The sequence below is a fragment of the Lepisosteus oculatus genome, chromosome 11, assembly GCF_040954835.1.
Source record: "Lepisosteus oculatus isolate fLepOcu1 chromosome 11, fLepOcu1.hap2, whole genome shotgun sequence".
Taxonomy (NCBI): domain Eukaryota; kingdom Metazoa; phylum Chordata; class Actinopteri; order Semionotiformes; family Lepisosteidae; genus Lepisosteus; species Lepisosteus oculatus.
The window spans coordinates 28871275-28887757 of record NC_090706.1 but is presented as its reverse complement, the minus strand read 5'-3'; the positions used below and the strand labels follow the sequence as shown (position 1 = coordinate 28887757).

The window sequence follows — 16483 nt, the reverse complement described above, 5'->3', positions numbered from 1 at the left end:
CCTCACATGCTGTGGTGTTCTTGGTTCGATTCTGACCTGGGGAGCCTTCTGTGTGGAGTTTGCATGTCCCCTCCCGTGTGTGTTTCCTCCCTCAGACCATGCGATCCTTTTAAAGTGTACTCCGTGGAAACGTGCGTGTCTAAGTGTACGTGTGTGGTGAACCCAACAATGGCCTCTGATCCTGGCCAGGGCTGATGCTACCTTGTGCTGTTTCACTGCCAGGTTGGGCTTTGGCTCACTGTGGCCCTCTACTGACCAAAGCATTACTGAAACTGGAAAACATTCATATATCGAAATAAAAGAGTATATAAAATAGGATACTGCATATCATACAACAATACTATTAATAGATTACAAGAAACGATCAGTCAAAAACAAGTAGAAAATAACAGCGACGTTTTCTTCTTACCAAACTCCTCGAACAAGGATTCGACAAAGCTCGTCCCATTCCTGTAGACTGAGAAGTTCATGTACGTGTAATCTGCTCTGTTAACTGAAAAGGCCCAGAAAAAAAGGTTAATAGTTTAATGTGAATGCGGTAATCAATTGTCTACACTCACTCGGGGCTGAGCTACGGTGGACTATGACTCTCCAGACTACAGAAGAACCCCTTGCAGCTCATTTTGCAATGCATGAGTAATCTACAGAGCCCACTCAGCTTCTCCCGTGCTGAACTGGTAATAAATAACCCACGCTATCTGTACATCACGGGGGCTCTACAAAAAGACATCCGCAGAGAGAACCTTGCATAATTGTGTGGGATTTTAACAGAAACAATGGCAAACATAACTGCTAGCTTATGCAGTTAGTTCTGAACTGTAGTTTTGAATCAAAGAGAAGACAAGCACCAGCATTTGCACCAGCACAGTGGCACGTGTAAATAAACTAGCAAATGGAGATTTAAAAATCACTTAATGACATTAAAACAAAGCTCCTGTGGGAAGGAGCCAAAAGACCTTTATCTACACGCTCGATTCTATGGTCTGGTGGTCACTGTGGTGACTAGTTGTGGTCCCTATGATTCTGCATTGAGCTGACCCAAGCAAACATTGCAATTCTGGGTGGATCTGTCCCTGGTGGAAACTGTGACTGTATGCAAAACTGTCCTCTGTGGATCTATCCCTGGTGGACACCCTGAAAGTAGGCAGACCTGTCCCTGGTGGCCCTGTCCCAGGTGCACACCGCAACAGTGGGTGGACCTGTCCCTGGTGGACACTGTGATAGTGGGCTAACCTGAAGGCTGCAGCTGCCTCAGCAGGTCCCTGACAGTGGTCTTCTTCTCAGCTGTGGTAGAGCTCAATGTCTCGTGGTCCAGTAGCTTCAGGAGGATGTTGAGCTCGGAAACCAGCTGCTCCATTGCTACAGAACAAGGTAACAGAGTAAGCTGAGCACTGCTGCAGTGCTGTGGGACAAGGGAAAATGTGATCAGTACAAATTTTAATAAACCCTGGATGTAGGTGTGCTTGGAGACAAAGTGAGCTCTCAGATCAGTGACTGCTGTCAGATTTAAGCACAGAGAGAAATATTCAGAATCAAAGTATTTTCTGCCATGCAGAACCTACAGCACAGCTCCACTAGGATACATCTATCTGTATTGGCTTTCCATGTCAAGCTGACTCATAACAGTGAGCCTGCTGACCCAGCAATTGCACACTGATTGACACTGCAAAGTCTTCCACAGACACAAATTCGGATTAACTGGAGGAGCAAAGCTGTGGAAAATAAGGAGAGCCAGCTGTCAGAATTGCTGTATCCACTGGACACCTGGAGATTTTGGCTCGCTGTCCAGGGAACTCCTGCCAAACAGGCTATCCGAGGGGTTGATGGCTTAATGCTGCAAGCAGGCGTGTTAGGGGCACGGCAAGAATCAATTTCATACATGAATCACAGACATAAATGATTAAATCTTAAAGCAAGCCCGGACTGTTACTAATAAAGTCTTTGAGAAGGGTAGGAGAAACAGCGAGGGCGAAGTGGTCTTAAAACAGACCAGGGGTTGATGCCCCAGGACTGACAACCCCTCGGGAACATGCCGTGACGCCTGTGTGTTGAGCCCGTTGAGCTGTTCCCCCCCACAGAGATAAGGTTTCAACACGTGAAAAATGCAGCCATTGCTGGAAAAAAAAAGAGCTCCCTCACCCCACCCCCATTAGAGGAAAACAGGTGACGACAGCTCAAAAACATCCACTGGGCATGTCTGCCGCAGCCCCGGGCGAGAAGGCTCTGGCGATGTGAGACTGCAGGTCACACGTCAGGAGCAGCTCGGAGCGGACATGGTGACCTGTCCAGAAGATGACTGAAAACCGCTGGGCCTTCACGCCCTGGTCGTTGGACAGGCTCACCTTCTCCAGCCTTATCTGTGATCAGCTCCTAACGCCTCCTTTCCCGCTGCCCAGCAAGCCCATTTGCTGGTTTTCTCCCAGGTTCATTCATAAAGATAGAGCTGGCCCTGCCCCTCCGGGTTCAGGATCTGCTCATGAGGTGAGGCATTCCGTTTGAGGCTTATTTAAAAATTTCGGCATTAAAGATGGCTGCACGGTGGCGCAGTTTGGAGAGCCACTCTCCCCCAAAAAAATCACATACAGCCTCCCTTCTCCACACCGGGTTCTTAGAGAAATTCTTCTGTCTACCACTGATTTCAGTTGGCGATTTTCAGCTGTCCACTAACGCGCAGATCAATTTCACGGAAAGCAAGACCCACTGGGCACACACAAAGACACCGTTTGTTGCAAAACTCATCTGTTGGGTAAACACACACTTCCTTAAGTGACCTCCCCCCTCCCTTCCCCAGGCTGTCCAGCCCAGCCCTGCCCCCCAAGGGGCCTGCATGATCACATGCCTGCGCTCTAGACCAGCCGTCATCGTCGCAATCAGGCAGGCTCCGATCCTTTTTCAATCATGCCCAGCTCTCCTGCAGGGCCCAGTGTAACATAATCGGCAGAGCGGTGCTGTCCCTTATTTCAGCGTGTTCTGTGTGAAGGGACTCTCCCAGCCACGTTTCGTTCAGAATATAAGCTCATAAAGTAAGCAAAGGGGAGAAGGGCCGTGACAGCCCGTCATCTGGCCCGTTAGGTAGCTGATGTATTGTGAAAGAATATGAGAAAAAAAAATACAGAGAATGGCCTAAGGAGATAGAAACAAAGGAAAGGGTTGGGAATTGAGCAGGTTTTGAAGATAAACCTTGGTTTTACTTTCTGGAAGAACAATCCCCACGAACAAACACCACCCAGGGCAGCCTAAGGCCGTATCAGTAGACTCTGGAAACTTGTAATTCAAGACTAGTTATTCTAAAACCTATAACAGTGAATAAACTGTTTATTTGCTGCATTGGAAAGTGCTGAGGCTGAGATCTGTGCTGAGGCAGGCTGGGTCCTTTGCAAAACAGAGGAGCTCATTTCATCAGTACAACAAAGACGGTTTCTACGATTCAGCTGAAAAATAAGTAGAACTGGTTCACAAAAAGCTTTGAAATGCCTCTAAAGATTTTCCCCCTGTTTATCCGTTAACCACAAATGGGAAGACAGACTTTCAAGGCTGGCTCAGCAATGCCTGAAGTCTGACATGAGCTGCCTGCAAAGTAAGCTGTGGTTCAGTGTGTTAGCAGTGGCATTACGTAGAAAGATCTTTCCTGGCCATATGAAAGGCATTTTTACACATGCCAGGGGAATTTACTTAGACATGAAGAGACTCGGTTTTCTCAAATAAAAGCAACACCTGAAAAAAAAAAGGCAAGCTTCTATCGACCACAGGGGATCTTCTGAGGTTTGCACATCATAAAGTGGAACATCTGGACAAGCTCCATCGTGCAGGAGTGGTAGCACTCCTCCGCAGGGAAAGCAGGGAGTTCTCACCCCAGCGGTAAGGAGTGCCGCTAACGTCAGGGGGTTGGCTACAGCCGAGCTCGGGGAAGAGGGGAATTGCACAGCTCTGCACGAGCCTTCTCGTGAAAGACTCCGGGCCGAGATCAGGACTTAATTTGAAAAAAAGATGGGAAAGTTGAGAACAAGAAGAAAGTTTTAAAAACGTGAACTTTAGAAGAGTGCATCTCTGTGAACGTATGCGATAGGCATCAGGACCGCCAAGGCAAGGCAAAGTGGAATCAAAAGTAAAAGCACTGCAAGGTGCAGAGAGAAGGAAAAAACCTCAATGCAGTAATGAAAATGGGAAGATTATATATGAATTTACAGTACAGAAATTAGGTCTCTTTGTACTGTACATAGAGGGAAGCAGTGTGGAGCAACTGTCAGGGTGCGGGACTCATGACTGAAAGGTTGTAGGTTTGATTGCGAGGGGAGAGACTGCTGTTGAAAGCAGTTGTACAGAATAGGCTCACAGCTGAAACGGTGACCGTCTTGGAGAGGCATAGAACAGCAAATGGCTCACGTACGCCCCCTCCAGGCCAGGTATTGGCTCTCCCCTTTCCTTCAAGAACACAGGACAGACGTGTGCCTTCATTCCCCACTCTGCCTCCGCCTCCCTGCTCACAGGGTACCCAGAATGCCCAGGGCTACATGAGGTACCAAATATAATACCAGGAAAGCACAAGGCTGGAGTTTATTTTTTTATATCAAGGACAGCTTCAGAGTTAGGCCACTAGTACCAACACCTGTTCCAAACCGGAAGAGGAAATTCTCGGACATAGGGATTTTAGACACCCTGATGCCGAGAAACGTGTCAAGTGCTCAGTCAGCTTATAGCCCTCACAACTGCAGCTGTGACTCACCGCACTCGAGTGAATACAGAGGCGACCTATTAACACATGAAAGCCTCTCTGCTGGAGTGGATGTTTTCTCCGGGGCGCTCCAACCCTCTGCAGTGTTTGCCGCCCCCCCATGGGGCCAGGAAAGGCTGTGAAAGCCTGGAACACAATGGGTGGCCGACAGGCGACACCTTGCTCAGCTGACGCGCAGGGACATGCCAGCGCGAGGCAGGAGAGGGACGGCCTCTGGAGTCTGCCTCGGCCCCGTGGAACAGGAACCACCATCGCAGCCGGAGACCGCGGGCCGATCACAAAGTCCCCAGCCCCGAGGGCACCTCGCGGGGCAAACTCTCAAAGAGAGCTGCTGTGTTCGTGGCCGTGTGCCGTTCCTACTTGCAAGGACGTACGTAGGGGGTTTTCCGCCAACTCTCTGTTGAGTGGCGTCTCCCACTCCCTGCTCGAGCTCCTTGCTTAACTTTGAGGCTCAGTTTTGTGTAGAAAGACAGGATGATAAACTCAGGAAGAGGAAAATCAAAAAAGATACAAGTAATAAGTTTATTCCGTGCTGAAAGGAGAAGAAAGAAAACAACGTTTCGGCCGTAGAGCCTTCTTCACCTGATCTAAAAAGGTATGCAAGCAGGGAGTCGTTTCAACATGCGTAGGCTGCAAAGGAACAGGTACATTTTCATTCCAGGGTGAAAGGTAGAGAAAGGAAGAGAAACACTACGTTTTGGGTATGGAGTAGCGTGGCTTTTCTTAATCTTTCAGCAAGGAACGAACCTTTACCTATTCCTATCTAAAAAGACAGACCTAATTGATAAGAGACTGGAGAGGAGCAGTTGTCTGGAATGACACTTAACACAGTCAAGAAGCACCCTCAGTGTAAAAATGGCCCATGAAGAAGGTATGACAAGTGAAATATCGACAAGCTCTATCGAATGATACAGCTCTGCTAGAGTGAAGCCTCTAACTCCTGACACTGCTGGAAACCCGGACTAGGAGCCAAACTTTTTTCACCTACCAGTTACAGCTGCCGAGGAGGAAAATCCAACCATTCTCCCCTTTTCCCTCTCAAAAAATAAACGCCGTGCCGCCGGGGAAGGAGGATGTTACACGAATCCCAGCATCGGGCTCAAAGCTCTCCAGTCGTGGAGCAGAAGCCCCTGTGGTTTATCGGCAGCAGTCGGAACACCAGCACGGGCTCGGCAGGCAGGCAGCGGCTGTGCTCTGCTATCTCAAGGGCTCCCTCTGAGAGTGCTGAGTGGCAGTTTCAGGCTCCGGGAGATTGCAGCGGCCACCCCCCACCGCAGTCATGAGAGGCCTGGCCTAATCCCGAAGGCTCCGGCTTCACATGGGAATCAGGATTCTGTGTCAACACGGCCCCCCCTCCCTCCCCTCCCCACCTCCCAGGACTGTGCTCCGAGCGGGAGGGGAACGCTGCTGTGGAGCTCCGGGGCTCTTGCAGTCACCTGTGCGATTCCCACCCCGGAACAGCCAATAGCTTCTCTTCTTTGCTCCAATGCTCACAAATGGGAACATGGATTCAAACTTGTTGGGTAGTTCTGATGGAATAATCTACTGGCAGGCAAATGGGAAGCAATGGCTAAAGGTTAGCTGCTTGGATAAAGAGAGACAGGACATATCATGCAAAGCATAAAGAATAATAAAACCTTCCCTCCTTATGACAGAAATATATGAGTGAAGGAGACACTAGCTTTGGGTACATTCACAAAGATTTACGTGACTTAGAAACGTTTCTGGAAGTCTAGAGAAAAAATTCTGTTTCAACTGTGAGAAAAGCCATCACGACACATAAATAATAATAATTTCTTACACCAATATAGCGCTTTTCTGGACACTCCAATCAAAGCACTTTACAGGTAATGGGGACTCCCCTCCACCACCACCAATGTGTAGCATCCACCTTGGTGATGCGACAGCAGCCATAGTGCACCAGTACACTCCCCACACACCAGCTAATAGTGGGGAGGAGAGCAGAGTGATGAAGCCAGTTCAGAGATAGACATGACATGAAGTGTGAAGGAAGGTGGCCCTCTGACTTAGAAGTGGACAGATCAATGTCTAAGGGGGTTGAGAGGAGGTAGAAAGACTCAACTGCCACAAGCCATCCATACAACAGTATGGGTCAGAGCAAGGACAGCTCTGGGAAGACCCGAGTCTGATCTGAGACTTCACCTCCCTTGGTAAAGAAGAATATTTTTGTATCCTGCCATAATCGTACTGTGCAGACAGCATTATAGGTCGCAGGGCTTTTTAAAAGACTTTGCATTGATTTATTTGTTGCTGACAGAGCTGATCTGTGAACACAGAGAGAGAGGGAATGAATGAGCTCTCAGCCTCAATGGGATGCAGGATCTGACTTGTCAAATACCTGGGAAGACTCAGCACATTGCAGCTCCTGTCCAGGCATACATCTCTGACTGGTGTTTTCAGCTTTTTATCCTTTATTCAACCCAAGAACAGATACTCACGTTTTACAATGGTGGCACATTTATGGTACATTTGCTAAGTACCCCACTTCAGGCAGACAATAGCAGCATCCCACTTGAGATTCGAACCCCAAAAACCCTGCAGTCTGGAGCCTGCAGTCTTGATCACTCCCTCAGACTGCTGATTCCAGAAGTTCTGAAATAGGAACACGCTGGCAAAGTGGTGCTGCCTAATGTTCCCAACACACTTAAGAGAGACTGTCCTCTTCATAAGCATCTGCATCAGGCCCTGCACGACAAAGCCAAGCTACTGAGCATTGCCGTGTTTGGGTATGTTCCATTCAGAGCTTGGTGTTGCTGTCCTCATTGTGACATGCTGGGGGATTTACAGTACAATGCACTACTGGAGGGGAAGAGCACAATCACTCCTCTGACCCCCCAGGAACGAGGAAAGGACTCTAGGGAGTCAGATCCCTGAACTCACAGCTTCCCTGGCTCAGCGCAGGGATTGGATTGAAGGAGAGAGAGGAGGGTTCACTACAGCAGGCCTTTGCAAGCTGCAGGCTGGAAAACCCACAGCACAGCAACTCAAACACTGTTAGTTACCATGGAAACGAAACACAGAGGACGTGGCTTTTTTAAGAGTCTTTAACGCCTTGTAATTAAAGACTGAAGATACTGCAGGTTAAGCGATGTTAATTACCGTGTAATTTAAGGTTTTGATGAAGATACTACTCCAACTCTTTCATCAAATATACAAAAAAAATCACAAAGCTCATCCTCAATGTGCTTTCACTCAAACATTCTGCATGGAAGCAGCATTTTTTTACTTGAACGTAATTTTGCAAATGAAAAAAAAAAACACGCCAAGAGGCCGATGACTGATGAGTTCTCGTGTTATTCTAGCACGCGACCCCCAATTAAAGCAAATTATTCAGGCCCCTGTGGAGAGTTGTTTGAACTTGCGGGCCTTGCAGAGGGAATACGGAGGAACGCCAAGGCCTCTGCCTGCTGCCTTTCTCCTGATCCACCCCCCACCCAGCCATCCTGGAAGACCCCAGTGAGAGCAGTCAAAATCACCCCCTCCCCTCCACACGCCATCCATGTTCACTTTACAGTGGGAGCTCAACACATTGACCTCTGACCTCTCCCGCATAATCGTCTGTTGGTGTGGAGCTGCTTCGGCTGGGATTGTAACCCACTGCTGCCACCACTACAACCACAATGACAGAACATAGAGAGACTTCTTGCACCCTATCTTAAGTGATTACATGCTGGTATTTGATTTGTGGAATTGTTTGGTCATGTTAATGCTACCCGATACCGGAGCCTAGTTATTCATGAGCAGTTAAAAAGGTTGCAAATGAAATTAGGACCATCTGGCTCCAGATGATCAACTTATCACCTCCGCTTGATTGTAGCTTATTGATCTGAGAATCTTTTCCAGCTGTTTCTTAAATAGCCCCATGGAATTGTCTTCAGCATCATGGCTGGACAGCATGCTCCAGACACCCACAACCCTTTGTGTAAAGACATACCTTGAGTCCTGACTGGAGGATCTCATACAGTTCGTTTCTGAAAGAACACAGGTTATTGGATTCAACAACATGGCTGGGCAGCTTGTTCCACTCTTCCACAGCCCTTTGTGTAAACAAGTGCCTCCTGCAGTCACACCTACTCGCCCTTTTCATGTTCACCTGTGTCTTAAAGTTTTAGTTACACTGTTGGTTAAGAAGCACCCCCACCTGTGTTGACTTTGTTCATACCTTGCAGCTTTTAAATACTGGTATAGCCCATCTAACATCTTAGTTTCCTCAACTGAACAATAAAGAAGTTCATTTCCTTTGACCTGTCTGTGGAAGACATTCCCTTTCAGGAGAAGAAATAATCTTGTTCTTTGAACTAATTTAACCACAGTGTGCACAGTGATCTAATACGATCTTATTACAAAATATTCTTGCAGTTTTAACAAAGTCCACCTGAAATGCAATGTTCCATGTTAATTACAGTGTATATCCTGAGAATCATTAGCCTTTCTGACTGCTTCCCCTGCTTCCTGAACTAAAAAATGCAATTGAGTTGAAGAAAAAGAGCAGAGATCCCCAGGACTAATGACAGCTTCAGCGTTATCACTCAGACTATAAACAATAAAACAGGAGTGTTGGAGAACCACATTAGGCTCATTCCTGATGAGAAAGTCATCTCATTTCACAGAGCAAGGTTTATTTCTCCTGTAAAGAAAAGGATCTTTTGTTTAATACCTGTTTACGAGCAAGTACTCCCATCTTTCTACCTAAGCCCCCAGGGGGGCTGTCCATTCTGGTTTGTGGTCGAACATGTGACAGATTGATTAACCACAGCAGACCAAGAACAGGATTCCAAGTGACACCCCCAACAACAGCAACAAAAAGCTCTGAAATTCCAGACATGCTCCGAGAGTTAGCGTTCCAGTTACTGTGGGATGCCGTGTCTGGCGAGTACAGTGCACCAACGGCTGGAAACCCCACCACCACCACAGTCAGGGTGAGACCGGTTAGAGCAGTGAGCCCAAGGCAAATACTGGAGCAAGACGCAATTCGATGTGAAGCAGGGAGAGGGGAAAGGTTTGATGCGGATCCGATGCACGGAAGGGAGAAGCCAGCGTGATAGCAAAGCACAAGATCCGCCACAGAGCAACGTCCCATTCCAGAGCCTCAGTGGCTCACCTGGCCAGAGCTCATCCTGGTTAGTGTAGCATTAAGAGGACCGATAGCCGATGACTCCCCCCCAGGCGGGACGCTGCATTACCCACCCTGCACTGCTGGTCCCGCTACAGCTGGGCAAATAGGGTGAAGGACATCACTTTAGGTACAGCAGCAGTGTCTGCAGCAGGTACTCAAACCTACAGTATAGCCTGTCAGTCATGCGTTCAAAGGCTCTCCTGCAACTCTCCGTCATTACTGTAAGAAGGGGTGTGCCTTTAGATATCGCGTGGCTTTATCTTGGAAAGTACAGACAGTACAGGCTTGGTTCAGGGCTTGATTTCAAGGCAGCTCCTCGGGCACCAAGTCTAAAATATCAGATTTTCATATCATAGTCAGTACAGACACTAGAAAGAAAGTTCTAGCAACATGAAAAAATTCTAGCACATGAAAAGACCCAGTTTTCTTGTGCTTCTCCAATAAGACTACTACTTTAGGTAAAAATCTGAAGCTGATGGAACAAAATTCTTAAATTTCTAATAGGACTAGATCAGATGAATTGAAAAGACCAGCACTGTAACGAAGACCCCCGAGATTCTGAGCTTCCTTCTGTATTCTGTGCTTCTGGGGGTTGAACACTACTGTAACTATTTACACTACGCACAGGCCGCGCAACTAAACTTCAGACGTGAAGGAGAAAGGCCATACAAGAAACGGCCAGGCGCTTGCTCCTGTATTTAACAGAAAAGCATCCCCTCCTAGCCCCGTGGAAGGACAGACACTGACACCGCAGCAGTGTGGGTAGAGGATACAGCCCACAGCTGCGTCTTCCTGTTCCCCTGACGACAGCTCCTATCACTGCGGCCTTCTGCTTCCTGTTCCTCCGCCCCCCCCTTCCAGAGCAGCCGCTCCAAACGTCTTCCCAGGGGGACCGGTGAGACCCGCGGCACACGCCCCGCGGGCCCGCCCGCGCTCGCGTCTCTGCCTCCACCTCCCTAGCAACCAACGGCCGCCTCTCATCCGCTACCTTATTGTTCCGGCTCACTGCTCTTCCTCCAGAGTCCGAGGAGGAGGACGCTGCCAGGAGCTTGTGTTTGAAGAGCTCACCACCCCCCCTGGAACCTACGACTTCTGGAAGCAGCACCTCTAGGTAGCTTCTTGAGAGATTCGACCGCACTGACCGCTAGTAAATCTTTATTATCGTCATTTTTTTTTTAACAGAAGAAGAGCAAAGGCAACGAAATCAAGCTCTGAACGAGCGTCACTGTGCTCAGAAGCGGACAAGTCTGTTTAACAGGGGTCTCAGACTGGGCTCCTGCAGGGCGTGGGGCCTGCTGGCTATTGTTCCAACCACATTCTCAGTCATGTAGTTGGTCTAATTATTTCATTAGCTGCTTGACTGTAACATCTAACCAGGCTCTGAGGCGATTTATAGGTAACTACCTTTAACGCAGTGGATGTCCTGTGTTACAGTTTACGACAGCCAAAGACCTTAAGAAATATCTCACATATTTGATAATTAGAAAATAGTCTGGTGAATTGTTTAATTGACTACTGAGGTTGTAACATAAACCCAGAAGGCACAAGCCCCTCCAGGAGCCATGCGGGGTCACTTGCTCCTTTGGTTATTTGCAGCTTATTGAACTGCCTCCCAGCTCCTGGGTCCTGGGTTTGATCCCAGACGGGAGCTCCTTCTACGTGGAGTTTGTATGTACTCTCTTGCTGAGACACCAGGAATGAGCAGTTTTTTTATCATGATCGTGTCATTCAGCTGTGTCTTTAACAATCAATCCTTTCCTACGGAAGCCTCTACACCAAGGAGGCTGGATAGGACTCCCAGAGTCCAGTCCTGGAGGGCCAGAGGATTTGTGGTTTTCTGTCCCTCTGAGCCCTTAATTGCCTAGTTGAACTCATTCATTGCTTAATTGCACAAGTTGTGCTCGAGGAGCTGGAGGTTTAAGGACACTGAGAAAACCTGCAGGACAGCAGCCACTGAGCACTGGATCGGGGCTCCACAGGTTGAGGAATGGGGCAGAGAGACAAGTAAAAGTAGCAAAAACACATCAGTGACGTTTAAATGATTTAAACTTCACCTGTCCTCTTAGAAACTCTGGAATGAGGCAGGTCAACCCCCTGTCAATCTGGAGCCCCATAGGAGCCACTCTCATAATTCAAGATGTCCGATGGCACCTGCTCCCAGAGGAAGATAAGACATCCCATCGGCCAGCATTCAGGCCAGCACCCCAAACATTTCAGATGTCCAGATGGGGTTCGGTTTTCTGAACGCCCCAGGCCTCACAAACACATTTGACCTTTAGTCCTTCTGGGGCGGTAGAATGATGAGTGTGTGGTGACAAAGAGGACAAGAGGCGTCAATATCAGGGGTCTATATCTGGGGTTAAGGCTGGCATTCTGCATCACAGTGGAGCAATGTGGAACCCTGGTGGACTCCAGTAGAAACACTTTATATTTTAGTCCCCGAGGGTACGAAGACGGGCCGTGCGGCCTAGCATGCACCAGACTGGCGCGACTCAGGGAAGGCCTCCTGGGGTCGGGCAGTAACGCCAGGCCGGCGGTTGGCACCGCGCTGCAGGTATTCCAGAGGAGAGCAGGAGAAGAGGAGATGGAATCTGCCTCCTTCAAGGAAGACAAGCACCCCGGATGAGGCAGGGCGAGTCGCCGGGACGCGCCAGGAGGACATCCCTGCTGGCCAGCTCCGCCCCTGAAGCCTGCGTCCGCCCACCTTGGCGGCGGGAAAGGGGGGAGGAGAGAGGGAAGAGCTGGGACTTTGGTCTGCAGACTCAAGCCCAAGGGGTCACCCGAGCGAGGGAGCTGCCATGGGGGATGGCGCGAGCGAGACAGGAGACGCAAGCCTGACGTGAGCACCTGGCGTCCCCCCCCCCCGCTTCTCCGCTCACGACCTCTCGCCAAGCCGCAGGGACGAGCACTGCTGGAGCCCGTCATCCGGACGGAGCAGAGGGGAGGGAGGAGTGGGGAGGAGCACTGGAGAGCTGCCGCAGGGGGCATCTGTGCTTCAAGAACGCAGATGGAGAGATCAGTGTGATCATGGCCGTCAGAGGTGAAATGAGAAAGCGCTGGGAGACCGCTTCAGAGAACATGTTAGGGGTGTTAAGGTGAAAGATTTCTGCAAACCCATAGATTCTCATTTCACCTCGGATGGCCATGATGATCTCTCCGAATGATGATTTCTCAAAAGGGTTTCTTGACTCCTATCGCAGAAAGACATCAGAAACTAAAATGATCCTGAAACCTGGCTCACACTTCCCCCTTCTCTCAACGACAGATTGTTTTCTTCCAATCCTCTCTGTTCATTTGTAGGTTTAGTTTCACCCCTCTCCTCACCTCTCTCGGCCTCGCACCACCTGACTGGCCACTCTGCCTCCCCCTGCTCCCGCCTCCTCCTCTCTCCTGGCTTGTGTTTTCCCCAGATCTATTATCTTTGCTGACTGCCCTGTCTTTCTTACACCTGAAAAAGGCTCCATAGCCAAAACATTGTTTTCTTTCCTCTCTTTTCAGCATGGAATAAACCTTTTACTTGTTCCTTTGCATGCTGACGCAGCTCCCCACCTGAACTACATTCTATAACCATGTTTTATCCTGGTTGTCACCATTTAAAACCTTTTACCCTTTTAAACCACCCCCTCCGCTAGCAGTGCAAGGCTTTAAAGACAAGACGTAACGGAAACTTCTGCTATACAATTAAGTCATTTTAACAGGCAAAATGGATATGGAAAAAACTCCTGCACAGCAAAAAATCTGGTCAGTTTCTGTATTTAAATTAATGGCTGTTTCTCCGAGTCAAATCTGGTCTTGTTTCTTTTTTTGCTATAGCCTGTCGGCTAGCTCAGAATCTTTCTTGACTGTGTATTTGATGCCTTTTTCTTTTATCTTTTTCAAATAAGTTAATTTTTTACTCTTGCCTAGACCCTTATGGCACCATATACCATCGCCTCACACACACACACAGACAAAACTAGAAACAGGAAAAACAGGACCGTTAAGACGTTATTAATAATTAATCTGGCCAACACTTCTGCCCAGACTAACATTTGTATCCATTTATGCAGCTGGGAATTTTCCTGGAGCGACCCAAGCAATGGCCTTAGTTTAGGGATACAGCAACAGCTCCGCACCCAGGTTTTGAACCCACAAACCTCCAGGTGCACGTCCAGGAGCCCTGACCACTCCTCCGCACAGTGGCCACCACTGCGCTCAGATACAGCCGGTTTCTTCTAAATAGCCTGGCACCTGAAATCGTACAGTGCAGCTCAGCCAACAAGTGGGACGAGTCTGGGAAGCCCATCAAAACAGAACTAGACAAACGTTTTCAGTTCCAGGCATGAACAAAAGCACAATACAGGGGACATGCTGCTGAAGACAGACAGGCAAGGAAGTCCTCCTCCCCTGCAGAGGAAGGAGCTGTTTGGTTTAGGATGGCTGACACACCGGGGAGGAACTGGATCTCCAGCTCTCCCAAACCTCCCCAACCCTCTGCCTCCCTGCAGCAGCTCCAAAGTGGGAAGAAGGGAAAGCAGAGTTTGGAATGGCGGACAGCACATGCACAGAGGCCTTTTTTGTTTCGATACTAGGGAAGTGTCGAAGGCAGCTTTGGAAGCCGCAGTTTGAATTCACAGATCTTGTGACACAGGGTTTTAACGAGCTGCCTGGGCCGGTCGTGCCGTAATCACACAGAGGGACGGTCAGGCCTGGGAGAGTGGCTCATTTCCCCGTGCTGCAGCAGCAGCCAGTAATTGAAGCTGGTCCTCGCAGGTCAGAGATCTGAGCGGAGCACGGGAGAGACCGATGAGCTCCGTGCTGCACTTCACCTGCTTGTCCATTAACTGGCTTTGAAGCCCAGCTCCACTTCCACTGGGGGCGGGGGTGGCTTTGAAGTCCTGCCGCCTCCAGTTTCACAGCAACCGAGGCACCGGCTCCCCCACCCCCGCTCAACATCAAAGGGCAAGGCCCCCCCTTATTTCTTCCCAAGAAGAACCTTGCTTGCAACTATTCAAGCATTTACCACTTATTAACGGCCCTGCTATCAACACCCAGTATCCAGGTCACACAGCACCAGCAGTGGCCATAATTCCTGAGGCCGGCGTAAAGTGCATAAAGTCAACTATGAATTCATCAGCCTAACTGTCTGGGGCAAATCCTGATGCTGACCTGCGAGCTTGCCCAGATGTGCTAATGTATATACTGGGATCTGAGTTGTTTTTAAATGGGAGATCACTGCAGAAACGTGTGGACAGAATAGAACATCAGAAAGATGACAGACCATTTAGCGAATCTGTCCAAGAATCTCTGTCAGGCTTTATCCAGCTTAACCCGTGAAAAGAAGCCAGGAGTGTCTGGGGTGCTCGTTCCACACTCGTTCCAACCCTCTTGTGCAAAGAAGTGCACAAATGCAACATATAGTCCAGCACAGGGTCCGCAGGAGGGCGGCGGGCCCTCTCGACTGCGATGGGGGTCCTCAGGAGGACGGCGGGCCCTCTCGGCTGCGATGGGGGTCCGCAGGAGGACGGCGGGCCCTCTCGGCTGCGATGGGGGTCCGCAGGAGGACGGCGGGCCCTCTCGGCTGCGATGGGGGTCCGCAGGAGGGAGGTGGGCCCTCTCGGCTGCGATGGGGGTCCGCAGGAGGACGGCGGGCTCCTGCAGTCCAGCTCGGGCTTCAGTGCAGATCTGCACCCCTCCATCTTAGTGCTTTTGATTTCCCCTGCAAACTCTGTCAAAGGGGTAACTCAACACGCCCAGACAAAGGCACTCTTCAGCCCTCCACTCGTTATTCATATGGCTTATCTAAAATAAAAACCCCACTGCCGGCTCGATGATTTCATTAGGCAGCTATGCGTCGCTGAAACTCTTGATTTTCTTCAAGTTTCTTTTTTAGGGAAAAAGAAAAAAAAAAGGCCCTCCGGCCACAGTCAAGTCTGAGCAAAGCCCCCTCAGCTATTGTTGGGCCCAGAAGAGTAGCTGCTTTGTCTCGGTTTCCTGTGCTGCATTTTTAGAGCTCGGCCTCCCCACCACATAAACAGGGACTGCTGGGATTCCTGGCTCCCTGGTTCAATTACACCAGGCGAATGCCCTCAATTACATGATCCGTGCCTCTGAGATAGAAGCAAGGCTGCTCTTTTAAACTTGAACACACGGTTTCCAACAATCAGCCCCTCCAGACTGTTATAGACGGCTCTTAAACCATATTCATTTTTTAAATGAAAGACTCGCACGCGCCGCAGTGAATCACAGTTGGGCTCTCACACTTCGCCATGATCTTTTGCAAACTCCACGTACTGTGCTCAGCCCCTTTTGAAGAGACCTCGCTGACAAAACGAGAGTTGCCTGACCTAAGCAGAGAGAGTGTGGAACTAAGGTGTCACAGGCTACAGTGATCCTAAAATAAATCACCCCCCGATTTCAGGAACAAATCATAGATGACTTATGACGAATTAAGAACATTTTCCCGAGTTTTTTTCTGTGCTATGGATTCACAGACACCGTCTTTGAATGCAGAAATAAGAGGTTCTTTGTACGGCTTATCTGGGACAGCTCTGGGCTGTGGACCTCACAGCTGGCGAGTCGTCTGAAAGCGCTCCAGCATCTCACTGGTCCTCCGGGCTGTTCCCAGCGCACGC

The 16483-nt window shown here is 49.3% G+C and overlaps 1 protein-coding gene across 6 annotated transcripts in view; it reads right to left on the bottom strand.

Annotated features, from left to right (window-relative positions):
* The window catches only part of afap1l1a (actin filament associated protein 1-like 1a), a 41412-nt gene that overhangs the window by 18622 nt on the left and 6307 nt on the right, over positions 1 to 16483 (bottom strand). For 3 of the 6 annotated variants that reach the window (XM_069195994.1, XM_069195997.1, XM_069195995.1), the window contains exons 2-3: positions 1234 to 1359; positions 410 to 493 (exon numbers count right to left, since the gene is read on the bottom strand). In XM_069195994.1, coding sequence (XP_069052095.1) covers positions 410 to 493; positions 1234 to 1359 — 210 coding nt within the window. Of the gene's footprint in view, positions 1 to 409; positions 494 to 1233; positions 1360 to 2342; positions 2443 to 5720; positions 6068 to 16483 lie in introns of those variants that run through there. The other 3 variants (XM_069195993.1, XM_069195991.1, XM_069195996.1) reach the window with 3 other exon arrangements.